This window comes from Sturnus vulgaris, chromosome 4 (genome assembly GCF_052056855.1).
Source record: "Sturnus vulgaris isolate bStuVul1 chromosome 4, bStuVul1.hap1, whole genome shotgun sequence".
Lineage (NCBI taxonomy): Eukaryota > Metazoa > Chordata > Aves > Passeriformes > Sturnidae > Sturnus > Sturnus vulgaris.
In genome coordinates, this window is record NC_142246.1 from 48682636 (window position 1) to 48696679 (window position 14044).

The 14044-nt window shown below is 36.9% G+C and overlaps 1 protein-coding gene across 2 annotated transcripts in view; it reads left to right on the forward strand.

Moving 5' to 3' along the window:
* TBCK (TBC1 domain containing kinase) overlaps positions 1–14044 on the forward strand; it is an 88033-nt gene that overhangs the window by 48968 nt on the left and 25021 nt on the right. The window contains exon 23 of one of the 2 annotated variants that reach the window (XM_088163860.1): positions 11103–11942. In XM_088163860.1, coding sequence (XP_088019986.1) covers positions 11103–11248 — 146 coding nt within the window. In that variant the 3' untranslated portion in view covers positions 11249–11942. Of the gene's footprint in view, positions 1–11102; positions 11998–14044 lie in introns of those variants that run through there. The other variant, XM_014878308.2, reaches the window with a different exon arrangement.

Genomic DNA, 14044 nt, shown 5'->3' on the forward strand with positions numbered 1-14044 from the left:
AGCTTAATCAGTAACTTTTTCAACATAAAATTCTCATAGCCTTGTGCCTTCTCTTTCCGACCTGAGTCTTATTTCTGATTAAAAGGTGTTGACTCATTAGGCATTTTGTCACCTGCATCTTCCAAACAACACTTCTGTTATTTCGGTTATGATAAATTGTGTGCCAAGGCTGAGAATTTTCTGCAAGTAATTTACAAATATCCTTCACCTGAAAATACATCACTTCCAGGAAAAGATTAGGTTGTTCAAAACATTTGCAATAATTTTAAACTAAAATCAATTGTTTCTCAACAGTCTGAAACTCCTGTCACTTTTAAGCTTTGTATGCACTGGAATGGCTTATTTCAGGCTGCCAGTGAAAGCAACTTCCTTTCCAGACTGATAATGGTATTTTACTGCAATCTTGAAACTTTGTGGAACACTTTTAAGTTTTTTCTGTTTTTACAAAACAAAAATTCCACTGCCTAATTTTCTATGCTGTGTACATAACACATTTGGAATTTTTTTTTTAAATAATAGTAATGTGAGGAAAATTAAGGGTATTATGTCATCATTGATTTCTTGATTCTGAAAACCCTTTCTAATACTTGTCTCAAAGCTTTGGCTCTATTTTATCTATAAAGCCAATACAATTGGGTAATACTTGCTATTTTAGGCAAAATTTCCCTGTTGGAAATTTTCATTTATTTTTATGTTGTTCAAACAATGTCCTAGCATATTAGGAAATTTATTTGTAGATTTTGACAAAATAATTGGCTAATTAAGAATACGGGAAAATCCTATTGCAACAAATGACCTAGTTCATTCTTTACAGTGCTGTATGAAGGGGGCATATAAGCAACTGCTAAAACTTAAATAGAATTAGATTGTTTAGGAAATTACTACCCCAGAGTGCTGAGGTTTTTTTATTTAAATTCTCTTTCATTTTTTCTTTCATATTTTTTCCTTGTGTTTAAGCATCTCTGTTAAGTACAAACCTTATTCAAACAATATAAATACCAGGGAATATTTAGGAATATTTGAAGCAGACAAGCAAAACCAACCCTGGAATTGATGCTAACTTTTTTTACCTGTATTATTGAGACTTAGTAAATTTTATTTTATTCAGGTGATGCAGAGAGAGCAAAAACATTATGCATTACCTTTGTTTTTCATCTAAGTCTGGCATGTAGCAGAATGTGTCAGGAAAATGAAAATGGTAAAGGTGACACTACTGTGTTGAGGTTCCTGAGATACCAACAACAGAGACAGGACTCTGCTTTATGACCAGTGCTGATTTGTACAGTCTGGATATCCCTTAACCTCATGTATCAGCAGATTTACAACCCAGAAGGCTTTTCATGTCCTGAGAACCAACTATGTAAGTTTACTTTAAAACATGCAGTTTTGCTTATAGCTTAATCTTTAGAATCTTGCCATAAGTTTGTGTGATAACGTCCATTATTCAACTCAAAGATTATGGTTATTGTAGTTTGGCTTGATTACCAAGTTCATTACCCACTCTACCAGTAGTACAAAGTCTACAGCAGCTTTTGTTAGGAGGCATCCAGACACATACAGCTCTTTGCAAGCAGTTGAAGGATCCTTAGACCAATCCACTCCCACCTGGAGTAGATGCAGTATAGAGGCTGGCGAACAGATTGTACTCCAGTGAACGCTACCAGTATCAGCACTGACACACAGAGATGAGTTATGGACTTCTGAGAACTGATGAAAAGATGGGGACAAATTTTGTTAGACAATAGCGAAATACCAAGCCTAAACATGAGATAAAACATACTCGAACCTCTTAGGTTAGTTCAATATGTTCATCTTCTGTAGTTTTGGAGCAAGAGGAAGGTTCATTCTTTCAATGCCATGCACCTTAGGAAGGTAGGTGTCTTTTTGCTGACTCCAGGCTAGTCAGTGCTTCCAAAGGATAAACCTTCACCTCAGATGGGAAGTTCATAAAGACTGACTGTAGAAAAGCAGTCCAGTGCGATGAGGAGCTACAGTAAAATGGTTGAAGCGGAAAACTTTGTGAGACACAGGCATATAGCTTTAAGATGCAAAATCTGTCTATCGTCAAACCACAGACATAAATTATTCTCCAGGGAATGGGCTTTCTCTAATGTGGGAGAAATTATTATATCTATTGCCATTCTGGTGATGTGCCAAAATGCTGAATCCCATGATGGTGGAAGCCATAGGAATGCTTAGAAGGATTGCATCCAGCTTATAAATGGACTAAAGTATAAAATCAGAGGAAATTCTCTACTAAGATTGTAGAAAACTTCTGTTGACAGCAGCAAAAACAGACACGTATCAGAAGGCTCTACTTCAGGTATCTTTCTGACCCTAGGTAGCTACCATTTAACTTTCTGCTGTTTTGTTTCCTAAAAATCCTTTGTCTGCCCACATCTGTTATCCATATGCTTTTATTGTACTGGAATTTCTGGTGGTTCAGCAATTAGTTAATATAGATTTGATAAGAGGCAAAAATGACAGTTGGCCACCAAGTCCACACTGAGTTTCTGAGTGTTTAGTGCCTGTTCCCATTTGTTTCACCACTCCTCCAAGGAAAATGTAACCTCAGAGATTAAAACACCACCTTTGAAGGGACTTACAGAGGTACAGTGGGTTTTCATATTACAGTGAGCAGTAGGAAAAGAAAGATAATACAGTGTTTTGATTAGGGTTTGACTTTTTTATGCACTTTTGAAAATATCTTGCTGCTTAGATTAAGGCTCTGAAGAACAGAAGCCCTAACAGCTCTTCTAAAAGGAAACTTTTTTACCTTCAGCTACAAAATTTTGACATTGCTCTCTTGTCATTCATGGAAGATGGCTCTGGAAAGTATTTTGCTGTGGAGCTAGTGAAGCTGACTACTTTTTCAAGTTACAGTATAGCTGAAGAAAAACAGCACTTTGGTCTCTAACATGATACACAAGATAATGGTGTTGTAACTATGACAAAATATTGATTGGAAATATCAAAAGACATCAGAATTTAAAAGGAAGTCACTTTTGCTAGTTTTCTTGAAATATGTAGGTCAGACTGATATTTATGGAAGCATCTTTTTCTGAGCACGGTGCTCATCTTTGCTATATTAGATGGTTTTTTGGAGATGCAGGTGTATTTCATGATGCAATTCCTCAAGATTGTTGGCTTTGGGACAGAAGCAAAGAGATTTGTTAGGGCACACGTGCTCACCAAGGCTGTCTGGTAGTGTCAGACTGTAAGACACAACAGGTTTTTTTACCAGACAAGTTGTTTTACCTGAAGCTGTGAATTCTTTAATTGTTCACTTTTTTCCACTCGTGACACAAAGAAAACAGTTTTAGATTATAGATTCTACCCTCTTGAAACTAAAGAGAAATGCTGGAGTGGGCAACACACCAAGGAAAAAAAATGCTGAAATCCCTTATTGTAGTCTGTAGTTGTCACTGGCAGAAGAAAACCAAATGTATATCCTTTAGCAAAGGGCTGTCTGCCCCAAGAGATGGTCCTTCATAAAAAAGGTGAAAAGTGAGTTCCTTGGTAAAACTTTCCTAGTCCATGTCTTAAAAACAGTCTGACACACAGCTTATGTCCTCTGTTTCTTGAAAGAACCCTGATACTGCTCTCCATAGTGAAAAGGCACTTCAGAAAATAGAATAATCCACCTGTTAGTCGCATAGGATTTTGTACATCTTTACAGTGGAACAAAATGAAAGTAGAAGTATAAGGTAGACTGTCAAACATAGTAGCGTGGGCTGGCAAAGTTCAGGCTGCTCTTATCTGATCTTTGTTGCTAGATGTAGTGAAATTTTTTTCCTCATTACAAAATATTTTGGGAAAATATTTCCTTTTTTTTTCCCATTGAAACTACAAGGATTCAGGATTAGACGAATGCTTAGAAAGCAATAATGTCCACTAGACTTTTTTCCTTTTACAATTGTGGAGAGCATTGCTAACAGAGCAAGGTTCCTCACAGAGTGTCTGTTTATAATTTTGTTATGCTGAATGTATTTGTTTGCCTGTACAGGTATAAATGTTCTGCTCAATAATCTTTAGTTCTCTAAGTGTTAATCGAGGAGAATTTTTAAAGGATCTGCACAAATAATGTAGTATTAAAAATTCTTGATTGAAATGTACATTAGCAGCACATCTCTGTATGATTGTAGATGTACTTGGGGAGTGTATATCTAGCATTGTAATAGAGATACACATTACTTAAATACAGATTGGAAATGGCAGTGTAGGCTGAGAGCTAGAAAAATCTTTCTGTCAAAATAAGGACTTTGAAATGAGGTTAAGTGAACTCTCAGTGCTCTTATACTTTGGAATAGCTGTCAATTCCCCTTGATTTACTTTCTCATATTTCACTTAAACTCTTGCCTTTATAAAGCTGCATGGTGCATTTGCTTCTCTCTGTCCAAATTTCTTCATTCTTAATGTCCTAAGAATGTACTGGAGTTTAGTAGAAATCAACAGGAAGACCAAAACTAAACATGGACAACTAGAGCAGAGTACCTAAAGGTAAGACTTTGTTGATATTGCAAACTTGGAATAAATTCCAGAACTGCATTATTAACAGTGAAGGGCAAAACCTGTTCAGGAAGGAGAGGTATCCCAACTGGAAGAACTCACATTGTATGTGAACAATGTTGCCTGCATTCTGAAAATGCTGATAAATAGTCTGAGTAACCAGCAGGGCTGTGTTAGGTGACACCTCTGTCACTTTAAAAATTTAAGAAGTCTAGACAAGCCTCTGTAAGGGGGATAGGCTGGACACACTGCATTTGGCTTTAGAGCAAGGTGAGAAGCTGGACAGTCTCTTGCTAGTTCTTCAGTCTTCATGCTAAAAAAAGCATAGCATCATTCTAAGGACACAAATCATGTAAGCAACCATGTAAGCTGATAAACCACAAACTTGTCTACTTTTGTGACAAGCTTTCATGTCTTGAATGTACTTTAATGCTTTCGTGTGTGAATTCAAATGAGGGTGTTAACTTAGCTCTTGCACATAATAAGGGAACTTCTTCCCATGGCTTATGAGTAGGTTAATTATGCTTCAAGTTTTAAATTACTTAGCAAATGTATACTGACAGGGTTGGACTGCTGTTGTTACTTAAAGCTATTAGTTTTGCTATGTGAAACACTAACACAGATTTAACTAGTGGTAAACACTGGAAGTTTTGGATCTCAGTAAGTTATCTACTGCAGTGCCAAAAGACTAGAGCATTTTTTTAGAAATGAAAGCAGTTTTAAGTATGGGTAGATAAGCAAAATGGTTTTCCTTCCTGTTTACAGTTGCTGTATTTGTGGGAAATAACATTTCAATCCTGAGTAAGATGTTGCTTGCTCTAGCAGTTTGAGAGTGTTATGTGGTTCAAGATACTCATTAGGCAGATATAAATACTCTATTTGTATTTATCTTTACCTGTAGTTTTTCCATCATTGGTATGGGAATGAACAGGTCAAATTAGAGGCTTTCATCCTTTTCTCATGGCAATAGGTATTCCTTTTCAGGATTACCTTAATTTTTGTCTTATTTTAAAAGCAGGAAATCTGAATAACTTCATGTTGTTTTCTTATAAATACCCTGAAGGCTAATGGGAGAGCTAATGCAAAGGTCTTCTACTTATGACTCTTAAGAGAGTCATCAGTTTTATAAGCATTTGGCGTGGTCAGAATTTCTGACTGTCGAGTTTTTTACAGGTTTATACCCGTTACACCTGGGAAATAACTGAAGTAGCTCATAGTTACCACCCAGAAAGAAACCTATAACAGCATGATCTCTATTTTTGCATACTGAGTTTCAGTATTTTCATATTATTTCTGTGAAGCATGGATTTAGGATGAAGAAGGTGAGTTTTACTAGTATTTCAAATTCTAAAACTGACTTAACAAATATTTAGCAAATACTATAACAAAAAGAACACATAAAAGCTGAAAAAGAGTTATTCCTTTAAAAATTGACTGTTGTTGGATGTTGTGTTGGTAGTACCACAATTTCCTCATCTCCATGGCTTTCTCACAAGTTTCTCCTCTGAGCTGATCCCTGCAATTTTGTAAACCTGTCCTTTTATGTATCTTCTGGTTATTATCTACCCATGAAGTAATGATTATTTTTCTGCTGAGCTGCTTTATTTCCACTGTGTATTTCTCAAGCTTCCCATATTAGCCTCCCTCTGACTTTTTCCATTAGATATTGGGAACTCCGGTGCTTCTGTCATTGGCCAGTGTCCTACCCTGTGTTAGGACTGCTCCAGATGTCTGTAACATTTTGTTAGTTTGTAGAAATGTCTGCTGTTCAACAGCACTGGCACACCTCATAGAAATGTTTAAAAAGCAATTTCTTGTCGGAGTTTAGCTACAGTCTTTGTGTAACTATTTCTGTCTCCCTTCTCAATAAGCCATAGCATGTTGCATTTGGTGATTGACTTAGAGTAAAGCTTTACTCTTTGTACAGTCACTTGATGTTCTGTGTCTTCCCTGCTCACGTCAATCCTGACACAATCACTGTGTCACTTTCCATACTGGGAAGGCATTCTTTAGTAAACCTTTCTAGTGACCTGCTGAGTCTGAGCAATTTTTACTATCACAAGTAGGAAAAGAATTCATTTTTGCCCTTTATGCAGTCTAATGTCTAAGGAATAATTCATAGTGTTTACTGCTGCTTCTCTCTATACTGCTGTCCACAAAAAAATGAAGTCACACAACTATCCTGCAACGTATGAAATAAGTAATATAAAGAGAATACCTCTGCATTGACTTTTTTGTTTATAATAACCTTCTTACAGTAATAGGTACAGAGATGTTGTATAGAAATGTCACTTCTCTTCCTAGATTTGTTCTTTTAAATATGCACACTCGTGTATCTTTTTCTATGACATCAGGAAGAAAGGGTTTATGGCCTTTCACCTCTATTTCTTCTAAGAGCAGGAATCAGGAGGTTGTACTGATTGATCTATTCAGTACTAGAGCATTCATAGCACTGAGATTTTCTGGCCTATTTATGTGGCTGTGTGGTGAAAGCTGGTGTTGCCTGGCAGGGTAGTAATAAAGTATTTGTGATGGAGATGTCAAACCAAGCTTCATAATTCTGGTCTATTCCCAAAATGTAGAAGCAGTTTATTTTGGCTGAGTTTCTTAACTGGTATCCTGTTACCCGAGTAGAAGGGTCTGGAATTGATTAACTGCACACAAAGACTTGTTCTGTGTAGATTTTTATTGGGAAAGAACTATTTGTCTTATGTTTTTCTCCATTACTTGCCTTCACTTGCTGTGAACAGCATATACACACCTGGTTTTGCTGTAAAAATAAAAAATTCTACGTGCTTTTGTCACAGGTGTATTGCATTTTAACTGATTTTTTTTCAGCATCTGTTTCAAGTGCAGTCTACTTTTCTCCTGTATCTATAATAAAAACCTTAGACTTACATAGCTTAAAAAGCATCTATGTCAGGCTGAGCCATCCTTTTCAGTTGAGGCTGTGGATAGAGGCAGACAGCAGCTTGGTAAGAAGTTATAGTTTGGCATGAAAAAAGCAAAATTAAAAATATCTTAGAATAAAGAAAAATAAAGGAAGAAATAATAAAAAATAAAGAAAAAGAGGAAAACATTTCAGTAGGCTTAATGTTAGGATGGGGTCATGGCAAAACCAGGATGCTACTGTTAGATCACTTTTCTTTCCCTTCTCTACTCCTGCCTTTATCAATTGCTGTGTTATTTGCATATTTAGAAATGTCAGAGAAAGCCTTTTGATGCTAAGCAATTAGCTGCTGCTATAGAATTGTTTCCTGTAAGGCTTGATTGCTGCTTGACTGTGAAGTTCTTGAGCTCATTTGAGCCAGAATTCCTAAATGTAATGTTTGAAAATGAAATTGTGGCTTTGATTCCTAAGAAACTTGGGTTCCAAGTTTGGGTTTGACCTTTTGAAAAACAAGCATTCTGCAATTTTTCAAAAATGGTTTTAATATGTACTAAGTTTTGAAATTATAACTTAAAACATAATAAAAATACTGTAAAAATAAGTCAGGCTTGCGTTTTTTCACACTTCATAGTTAGTGACACCATGTTACTCAGCATGTTTTCTTTACAGATTTTCCAATGAAATTATTTGTCTTAATAAAAAAAAGAAGGCACATCATTTTTAAACTATAAAATACCCCAGTGGTTGGATCTTGGAGAGCATCAAGATGTTACATGTACCTCTCCTACGTCTCCACGAGTGAGCATGCCCTCTTCATCCTTTCTAAATGTTACTTTCACTTGTTGCTCACACCTGGAGATTTATGCAGACCTTGCTCTTAGAATAATGTTCTTCTAAGTTATTTGCTCCTGTCAAGTACTCTGGCATTCTGCTGAGGTAGTCTCTGTTCATTTGTTCATAGTCCTGTTCAAGAAGCTAGGCTCTGACTTGATATATTTATGCTTCTGACATATCAGTGGTATGTTTCTAATAATGTGGAGGTTCTAATGTTTTCTGGCTTTTAATTCAGTGACTTGGGAGCAGGAAGAGTGCAGGCAGGATTAATGCTGTGTGAATGCAAAGTCTTGGGGAGATAACAAAAAGTGGACATTCCACCAGAGACTGACTCATTTGTCATATATTTGAAAGAGCATGGGAAGAAATCGGGATTGAAGTAGCACAGCAGACCTTTACTTATTAGCCAAAAAGAGGAGAAAAGATCTTATCCAGCAAGGGTGCACGAAATTTTATTGCATTTTAGTTACTGACAGGAAGTGATTTTTCTTAAACTTAAATTGCAAACAAATGATGAAGAAGGACTTGAAGGTTGCTCAAGTGTGAAGCCTGGTCATGCAATGTGACTAATAAATATTCTGTAAATATTTATACCAGTTTAATGTAGTCTTAAACTCCAATATCCTGAAAGTAATTGTTTTCTGAAAAGAATGTAAGTAAATTCTTTGAGTAAATTCTTTCACCCCTCATAGTCTTGTCTCCCGTGTGGATGCTAGATGTTGACTGTTCCCATATTGTATGCATGCATGTACCTATAGTTTGCACATTGTTGGGAGGCATTTTGTGGTTGTGGGGCTTTTTTATTGTTACTTGTGGGAACCACAATTGCCTTGCTGTAGTTTTTACTTTGCATTATTTAGAAGCAGATCAATTAATCAATAGACTGTAAATTTGTTCTAGGCTTTTAGTTGACAGCCTGTAAATTTGTTATAGGCTTTTGATGGCTTCCCCCACAAATAATTAAAAATTCTCTCTTGTTCAGTGGAGTTTTATTTTCAGCAATGCCCACTATCCTCCTGAAATGCTGCTTAGAAGAAATGAGAAACCAAGCATTAAAAAATCATAGAACAACAGCCTCCTACATTTTTTACTTACACCCTGATGTGTGAGAACTGGTTATATTTTTTACAAACATGCACAAAGTTGGAAGGGATCTCAAGGATCATCGAGTCCATCTCCTGGCCCTGCCTAGGATACCCCGAGAGTCACACCATGTGTCTGAGAGCATTGTCCAAATGCTTCTTGAACTCCATCAACTTTGGTGCTGTGTCCACTCCCTTGGGAAGCCAGTTCCAGTGCCCAAGCCTATTTTCCAGTTTTATGAAATGTATTTCTTTTGGAATTACAGAGCTTGTTTCTAGGAAAAATATTTTGACCTGTTTCAGTGTTTAACCCTGTCAGTCTCGATTTCTGCTTTCAGCTTTTTCATAGCTTTACTGCAAACAGTGTTCCTATTCCATCCCCCAGTTCTCTGTTTTCAATTTCAGATATATGTTGGTTATTATGCCCTCTCACAGCCAAATGCTTCTCATGCTATTAATTACTGTTGTTCAGATTTATTTTTTTTACTAGCTAAATTCTGCATTCATATCATTTTTTATAGAAGTACTAATGTTTCCTTAGCTAAGAATCTCAGGAAATGGGGCTTATAATTCAATTACAGCAGTCTCTTTACAAAAAAAAACCCGAATGAAACAAAACAAAACAAAAAAAGACATCACAGCCCCACTATAAATGTACTACAGTTTTGAACTGAAATTCTCAACATTTTATAAATAAAATGAGTTTTCAGAAATGTAGAAAAAAGTGCAACTGTAATGATGGTGCTTTTGGATGTTTTCTGAGCTTGAGGAATAACCAGTGAAAGTCATCTCCTCTCTTTACCTGAATTTAGAAATTGTGAAATTCTCCAGTTCTGTGGATTTTCCTTAAGAAGGATGCTGAATAACAGCCTTCTATTACAGTATAGTTGAAATGATAAATTGTTAGCTACTGTTGAGACATCGCATGGTCCATTTATCTTCAACACCTGTTCCAAACAGCTAGGGAACCTGATATTGTCATGGAAAGTTGTGATTTATTTTCACACATCCACAGAAACGTTTTTAGAGCTAGAATTAAAATTGGGTAAGCCACAGCTTTACTCTCAGACTTTTCAGAATTTTAGAAGCAAGATAGCACATAGGCATGTTGTTATTGATGGAATTAGAGTCTGCTGCAGATTGTATCCTACCTGAATATGGGCAGCTTTTTGAATGGGAGAGTAATAGATCACATTTTCCAGATTTTAAACAGTCAATAACCTCATCCAACTAGATTATTCTGCCCCAAGCTTCAATTCCAGCTCCTTCTGCTCACCACCCTGCTAATGACTGTAGTTGCTGGAGTAGCTCCCAGATTGATGGCAAGGCATCAAATCCACTGATGGCAATGAGTGATAGATGGCAATGCATCAAATCTGTTTGAGATATACAGATAAAGCCTGGCTACAATGCCTCTGTTTTCTTCATAGAAGCTGATGCTTTAGTCTAAATTTTGACTGTTGTAATGAATCATACAGCGTCTTGAGACAGGCACAAGAAGTGCCAATATCCCAGCTGTTTGTTGCACAAAACCAGTTTTGACATAAAATGCAAGCTTGGATCGTTTTTTCTCTTCATAAGACCACATATAGGAGGTGCAAAACTGGCCAGTCCTTTTACAGTGGTAAAAGAGTAAATGGCTTTTATGTTGCATCTTGTTAGAAGATAGAAACAAGCAGGATGCTTAGTGTTGCAAAAAAAATTTTCCAATATATTTATTTTTGTTTCTTTTACATATGTATTTCATTGTACTTTCCTACTTTTTAATTCACCATATCTTATTTCAGGATGCTTCTCATTTGATAGGTGTCGGCTTTCCTTCAAGTTGAGTAATATGTTATCACAGTGGTACTTCAGTCTTTCAGCCCGGATGTTTCTCTGGGAGTGTCTGGTTGGACGTGGGACTGTATTGTTTATTTGTTTGTTTGTTTAAAAATGCTCTAAAATCTCTAAAACATCCATGTTCCCCATCAAGCAGAAATTAATGTTGAAAACTCCTGTTTTCCAGCAAACAGGTAACATGTGTGTTTGTCAAAATGGCAGATCATGCAAAATTCAATAGCTGAAAGATTTCAGTCTGAGTCTTAGTAGGATTTAACTGACAAATAAAGACAGTTGATCAAAAAAATCCTGATGTCTGCACACGGTATAAAATCTACTTTTGATGAACAAATTTATGTTGAATAGTCAATAGTTTGACTTGTAAAGACTTTACAATGCCTTACGATGACTAGGTTTCAGTTATTGTCTTGACTTTGCATTTATTAAAGTTCTGATACACTTCCCTTAAACAGATCAAAGTAATTTTAAAAAACCTCTTGAATGCTTTTCTTTTTGAACGGGAAAATGTTTGAGCGTATTTTTGAACGGGAAAATGAGCAAAGGCCAGAGAGACGGACAAAGGTATAGATGGGTATATGTGTATTTGGCAATGTCATAGCAGGGTTCGTTGTCTTTCCTGGTACTGTGCTGTTGCATTCCTGGTTGTCCCCTTGAATCCCTGCAGAGATTGACATCGAGCGCTGTGTTCGCGAGTCCATCAATCTGTTCCGCTGGACGCCGAAGAGCGCTACCTACCGGCAGTACGCGCAGCCGCCCCGGCCAGTGCAGGAGGGCACCGGCGCCCGCGGCTCCCTGTGCTCCTTGTCCGCCGAGTACCAGGAGGCTCCTCGGGGTGACCTGGTAAGGCACCTGCCGCCTGGAGTGGGAGAATTGTTGCGATTGTTCCCGTGGCGTGTGTCTCCTGTCTCTCCCAGCTCCCGCTCATTCAGTTCTGTTACAACACCCCCTCGATGTCCACAGCTCGCCTGCAGAACTTTATCGTAGGAGAAAGGCAGTGAAAAAGAGCAGTGTGCCAGTGAGAAATAGGTAACTGGAAAGTGATGCAGGCAGCTCTGGCTGCTTTTTCCATCTTGGCATGTCAGGTGTAAGGTATGCCACAAGTTACTCTTAGAGTTTAGTAGGTGTGTTATGCCTGTGTTTATCTTGGCAAAGAGTAACTAGTAACTAAAAGAATATGTGCATTAAATAGATACCCAGTTTAGCAAAAAGATTGTTCTCCTCTCTCTAATAGAACCTAATGGCTGTTTTTCTTCACTATGAATACTGGTGATTTGAAATTATTCCTTTCCTTCCTCTCAACAGTGTAAATCTAGTTAGCCTCTTAAAAATTAAATTTTATTTTGTTGGGGTACTTCCGTTCCATATTTTTCTACAATCATTTAATTAATGAGCACATTCCAATAATATGGGAAGTATATGTGGACCTGCTATATCTATTTGGTGAATTGCATTAGGTTTTAGTCTTTCCATTAGTTTTTCCTAACTACTAGAAAACTAAGAAGTGTTGTTGCCATTCAAGTGAATCTTCATTTTTTAGTCCTTAAACTGGAGCTTGATAATCAGTCATTTTCTTGTTTTTCACTTTAGTTTTTAATTTTATTTCTATTGTAATTTCTGGAAGCCTAAGCTACAAATCCAGGACTGCAAGTGCAGACATGCAAATGAAGAACAAAAGGAAACTTGAAAGGTCCTACAGGATTTAAGAAACAGTAGGTGGATCTAGAAAGGCAAAGGGGAAGAAAAATTAAATTATAGGGGAATACTGGTTGTTGTCATGCAGGAATTGTAGCCAGCACAATTGCTGCTGTGCTGCTCTGGAGATATGTAGAGAGGCTTTCTGAAGGAGCCAAAGGCTGCACTTTCATAGAGTAATTCAGATAGGACCTCCTAAGGTCATCTGGTACAAATTCCTGCTGAAAACATGTCCAACACTGTATTCAGATGGGGTTGCCCAGGGCTTTGATCTGTCAGGTCAAGAAAACTTCCAAGGAAAGTATTCAGTCTCTCTTGGCAGTCTGGTCAGATGTTTGACAGTGATACCAGTGAAAATAAGTTTCTGTATGTGCTAGCTTTTCTGAATGTTATGACAAAAGAGTAAAAAAACAGGTTTTCTGATTTCTAAGCATTTGCCTGTGCCTTTATGTGTAAAAGCAACAGTTAAAGCACTTGGCTATAGCAAAGAAGGAGACAGGAGAAAGCAGCCCTGGTCCACTGAACTAATAAAAACTAGTAAAAAGATTTGTATTTCTAACAGAGAGAAAAATCCTTATTTCAGATCAAGCAAGGTTCTTTCAGTATTCTGTTTCCTGAGAAATATTTTGGATGCTTTTTACCTGATAGTGTTGTTATTTTCATACCAGAAGTTGTGTTTATTTATAAAGCCGGTAATTAGGCTCATCCATCCTACAAGTTCCAAGAAATTAAGCAAATGTTTTTGGTATGTTAAAGAGGAGATAAATACTAGAACTTCTATTGCCTTCTCTTTCATTTCTAGTTCTGTCTGCCTAACAGCAAAGACCTGTTCATTTACTGCAGTGCAGCTGAAGGTTTAACATCTTTTGAAGCACAAGTATATTGGATCTTTTGGTTACTCCTGTATTTTGGTGTTTTAGCTCATCATATGAAAGAAAGCTGTATAGACTCTGGTATCTATACAGAAATATGTAAGCAAAGAGGAAACTAATGTCTTGGATATAAAAAAGACTATTCATATCTTAAATTATAGTCTGTAAATGTGTTGTTTGCTCTCGTGCTGTATTTTTGTGTGTCAGGTTTTGAGACAAATGGATACAAGTCAAGTATGTTATCATTCAATCAGGAGCCATAGTTTAGACTTGGAAAGTCCTGTGTAACATAATGAATCCATAATGAGCTACCTCTCACTTGT